Source organism: Octopus bimaculoides, chromosome 2 (assembly GCF_001194135.2).
Source record: "Octopus bimaculoides isolate UCB-OBI-ISO-001 chromosome 2, ASM119413v2, whole genome shotgun sequence".
NCBI classification, from domain to species: domain Eukaryota; kingdom Metazoa; phylum Mollusca; class Cephalopoda; order Octopoda; family Octopodidae; genus Octopus; species Octopus bimaculoides.
In genome coordinates this window covers 44,317,165-44,322,635 of record NC_068982.1, presented here as the reverse complement: position 1 = coordinate 44,322,635, position 5,471 = coordinate 44,317,165, and the positions used below count along the sequence as shown (strand labels likewise).

The 5,471-nt window shown below is 36.4% G+C and overlaps 1 protein-coding gene across 1 annotated transcript in view; it reads left to right on the top strand.

The window, feature by feature from the left end:
* Positions 1–5,471, top strand: part of LOC106869732 (polycystic kidney disease protein 1-like 2) — a 55,068-nt gene that overhangs the window by 2,151 nt on the left and 47,446 nt on the right. The window contains exons 2-3 of the mRNA XM_052976866.1: positions 140–587; positions 4,357–4,457. Of these exons, the coding sequence (XP_052832826.1) occupies positions 140–587; positions 4,357–4,457 (549 nt within the window). The remainder of the gene's footprint in view (positions 1–139; positions 588–4,356; positions 4,458–5,471) is intronic.

The following is a 5,471-nucleotide window of genomic DNA, read 5'->3' as shown; positions in this document are numbered from 1 at the left end:
GTGTGTGTGTGTGTGTGTGTGTGTGTGTGTGTGTGTGCATTCAATAATTTATTGCTAATCTTGCTTTATTACAAAGTTTGAATTATTTGATTTCTTAAAAACTTCTATGCAACTTATGCTCTACTCCATTTATACGCAGGCATTATCGACAGACGAAAAATTCTTAACATACGACGAAAACATGCGATCGGCTTTGATCACTTCACCTACACTAATTCTAAGTTCCGATCGAGACAAATCAGAAAAAACTTTCGTTGTAGAATTTAAAGACAAACTGACTGAAATGCTTTATCGAAATCCAAAGTTTGTCGTCGGGGATCAATCCTATATGTTTTACCATAAATTCCAGTACAGGTCCAGCACTGACTACAGCTGCATAAAGATACAAATGGAACAACCAGCTATACTTGGTTATGAGGTCTATTTCCGGTTGAACAGTAGCCCAAATAATGATACATTTGATTACCGAACCGCGCTTAACAATGACAACCTTACAAATGGTGATTCTTATCATTTTTGTGTTCCTGTTGATACTTTTCAAACGAACGGCACGATGTACGTCGGACTGAGACCCTTCCAGCTACCGGGTAACTAATTGTTTTTTGTCTTTTTCACCTTGTTTCCTTGGTCTTCGAAGTATGTCATCTGTATCTATGATTTTTCTTTGTGTTTAATTTAAGTTCTTGAGATAGCTCAAGTCGGTTGCTGACAAAATGACAAAGCTTATCGGGTTAAAAGAATTCGCGATGTTTGTAAATATGTGTATGAACGTGTTTATGTATGTATATATGTATGGATGTATGTATGTCCTTGTTCAGTCTTATTTCAAGATTTCTTGCCAATAGAGAAAGTACCTGTTTCTAACCTAGATCAAGGCTCCTTCATTGGAAATTCAACATCAACAGGGTATGTATGTATGTATGTATGTATGTATGTATGTATGTATGTATGTGCGCGCAGATTTGTATGTTTTATGTATGTATTCTCATGCATGTAGTTGCATAACTAGACATTCTCATATATATTTAAATAACTTTCTGGAAAGTTTAGAGATTTTTACAGTTCCAGTGATAGATTGGATGTGTAGTCCTCGAATTAGCTTTCTCCTTTCTGATTTGAGAAGCGTAAATTCTCAAGATTGGTATTTAGGCAGTGTGTTACATATCCCAGGGTCCCAATATTTACAGATATAAACCTGAACTTGTAATCTGGATAGAGTAACTGCAGATTTCTCAATAGTGCAGCATAGATATTATCTTTTTACTGATCTGCTGGGCAGCTAATTTCCACAACTGCGCAGTTTCTTTTCTCAATCCCAAATCATTATACCAGGTCTGTTGTGCTTACATTTTATTGAGGTCTTCACTGGTACATTCCCCCAGTATTCCTTCTTATTATGAGTGGCTATGGCTTCTATAATATTGTGGGTTCTTATTTCTTTGTCCTCGGGATTATTCTTCCGACGGATTTCATTATAGTGTCCTAACTACAGCATCATGTCTCATCGGTAGATAATACCGTGATGACATTTGAGGACAACTGCTTATGATGTTGGTGATATCTTCAGTTCCACAAAGACTGATTTGGTTGTTACATTTTACGGCTTTTCCTGCATCTCTAATCCTTTTGTGCATCAGGTACTTAGTTGATATTTTATGTTCCTGGATTGCAAACGCATACCCTTCAAAATGAGAGGTAGTAATCCGGTTATTCGTCCATGATAAACTGCTTTGATGATCGATGTTACTATAATCACGGAGCTTTCTACTAACATATCCATGCATAGACTTCTGCTCATCTAGGCTCATCCTTTCATCTGATGATACGTTTCGGTGGAGTCGTGTGACTTCTTTGGAAATGAATTCTAGGTTATCTGCCAGTATGTATGTTCATCACACTGTTGTAAATACTGATCATCAATTTCCTTAACAGCTTGTAATACCGTATCTGATGGGTTTTTTTTTACTTACTTTGGTAGAGAATACTCTCTTCCTTGAGAGAGTACTTCAAAGCCAAAATCATTTTTTCTCGGAAAATTTCAGAAAGGGCACATTTCACCGGCATATGATCCTGACTAGAGCAGGGCTTGCCAACCTGAGGCCTGCGGGCCGCATGCGTCCCGGAGACTATCTTGCAGCCCGCTTGATACTTTCTGGAAATGGGTTTATTTAAACAAACATTTTAAAAATGTTATCAGAAATTAAAGATTGTAATGAAAAGTAAAAGAAAAAGATATTACTGTTTTTGCAACGATACTATTTCATGTTGAATGAACGATCATTCATTCATTATTGTAATAATAGCACGAGAAAGCAAAATGCTTTCAATTCTGTCAGCAGTGATTTTTTTGACTATTAATGCATAAAGTATACAAGCGGTCCTCAAAAAACTTTCTGTAATTAAAGTGGCCCGCAAGCGAAATGTTTTTCTCACTAGAGTTCCGGACCCCAGTTATGAACTCATTTGCATACAGCCAATCAGAGCTCAACTATTAGACTAATGTATAAGCGCATAACAAGCGATGGGTGATAAGGTCATTTGGGTAAGGAATGACCATGCGTCTTTTCTCTTTTAATAATGTTTGTTGTTCTTGTTTCAACCATGGCTGCCTCTGCATTGTTATTTGAATTGTTTACTTTGTAAAATAGTAAGGGGAGAGGGTTGCTCGCACATAACCATCTACCCACACTTTTGGCATCCACATCTTTACCATATGGGGCCCTAACAAAATCCGATAGTAGACATAGATGCAAATCTGTCTCATACTTGTCTCTTAAAATCAGGCATATCTTGGTGATCGGTCGACTTACAACACCGTTCTTCGTCTTGAGTTTACTTGGTAGAGTGTGTTTGTTAACTTGAAATCAAGGTCAAGGTGAGCTCTGATTGGCTGTATGCAAATGAGTTCATTACTGGTGTCCGAAACTCTCTTGGGAAAAATATTTTGCGGTCCGCAATGTAATTCGAATTAGCCAGGCCTGGTTTAGAGAGTGGGAATGGCTCAATTTAAGGGCCTTCTTCGTTTTAAAAAGTTTCGGGTACAGGCATCACTTAGTTTTTTAAATCTCTATTAGCATCTTTATTATTTTTATATACTATAGCTGGATGTAGCCGGAAATGACAAAGACACTTTATGATATGAAAAATTCCATGATGGAATTAATACATGTTTGAGCATGAGTGGTAAGCTCTCTGAACACCTGATGCAAGAGGCGCCCATCTTGCAAAAGGATGTAGGCCCCTAGAAGGGGCTCATGTTTAAGAGAACAATCAAGTGATGGCATTGCTCGAAATCGAGTAACAGACAGTGTGTGTGTGTGTGTGTGTGTGTGTGTGTGTGCATATGCATGTATATGTCTGGAAAATATGCATACAAACATATATATGGAGAAATTAAAGACGGTTTTACTCTCGAGTTATACTATTAAACACAACTTGAGTTCGTAATTGATCAAAGGTATAAATGTATTAACAGCAATCTTAAATTGAAATTGGAGAAAAGTGACGTATAAATCTTAGTTTATGGTTCAATTTGAGAACTGTGACAATAATAGGAATATAACATTTCGAGTAAGGTTATATTCAAAAAGATTGATAAGTTTGACGTAGGAGGGATTTTAGAGACCAATGAATAGTTCAAACTTCAGTAATTATATTTGAAACATGAGGAGGGGCAGAGGGACTCTGAGAGAGGGAGGATATCTATCTGTCTGTCTGTTATTCTATCCATCTTTATATGTGTGTGTGCGTAACTGCATATATTATATACATACTTTACACACACAAAGCTTACGTATACATACATATATATTATTTTTCTATCCAAAGGGTTTTTCAGCCCAATAGCTAGATGCTATTATTTATAGCTTTATATGCTTCGAGATATACTATTGAGAAGAAGAATATATATGTGTGTGTGTGTATGAGTCGATGTATATAAGTTTGTGTGTGTGTATATAAATATATATATATATATATGTATATGTATGTATATATATATTAGAGAGAAAGATAGAAAAGGAAATAGATATAGCGGACTTGGAATATAGATAATTTTCTTTTAAATGTTACCTATTACTTCTACCTCTCTCTCTCCCCTCCTCCCTCTTCTTCTTTCTGCTACTCTATCTCTCCTTCTTCCTCTACTTCACTCTCTCTCTCTCTCTCTCTCTCTCTTTCCCGTCTGCTTCTCCCTCGCTCCCTTCCCCTACATTTTCCTTTCTGTTCCTGTGTGTCTCTCTGTCTGTCTGTCTCTGTTTCTTTCTCTCACTCTCTCTCATAATTTTAACTTCTTAAAATTTAATAATTATTATTCAATGATGTTTCCTTGTTTTTTTCTTTTCTTCTATCCTTCAGGACATCAGTCAACAAATATCCTCAGTAAATATGCCTTCAAAGGATTTTCTGTAAATTGCATGGCATGGAATGGTACAGCATGGGTCAATGATACATGCAAGGTAATTTCTAGAACAGACACGGTCGCTGTTGGCAGAGTTGTCTACATTCTGGCTTTATATGATGATAATCTCTCGTAGTCCGAGAAAGACGGTTCTGCAATTTCATGCTGAATAAACTGCATAAATGATTTGTTTGTAGTGATCAAATGTTTGTGCTGTACATTAAGCCTCTTCCTCCATTAAGTCGATGTTACCCGATCAGATGCACGGTGTATCACGCATCGGGTGTCGAAGCGATCTCAGAACAACGTGAGAAGAAGTGTTTTGCTCAAGAACAAAAGGCACCACCCTGTCTAGAAACTGAAACCACTAGACTATTCACCCTCAAAGTACATTGGTATGTAAATGCGAAACGTATACGCAAAAATATAACGCCCATAAATTATTATGAAGGCTTGAGTTGACTATATTTACGTGGGCTGGAAATATAACCAACACACACACTCCCTAGATATTTTTTCTTTCTCTGCTTGCTTTTTTTTTTTTTTTTCGTTTTCTCTCCATTTTTTTTTCCTTGCAATCCTTTCTGTCAAGAGCGTAGGCTCGAAATGTCAAAGAGTTTTCCATTCTTCCCGATCGTCAACTAATTCACCTGCTTGTTCTCTCACTTGTCTTCGTCTTTTGTTTTCTGTAAATTTGAACTATATGTATGTATGTATGTATGTATGTACGTATGTATGTATGTATGTACGTGCCTACGCACATATACTCATGTATGTATTATGTATGTATCAAATATCATACACACATGCATATGTGCACACGTACGCACAGTCAAATATTTATAAAAACGGGAACGATAGAACTGTCCACAGTGTATGTGTGTGTGTGTGTGTGTGTGTGTGTGTGTGTTTGTGTGTGTATTCAATCTATCTGCCTGGGGCTCAGAGTTTTGTCAAAATACACTTATCAACTATACATATACACTTACTCTCATACAAGTGTATACATATACATACACATGCATATATATATATATATATATATATATATATATATATATATATATATATA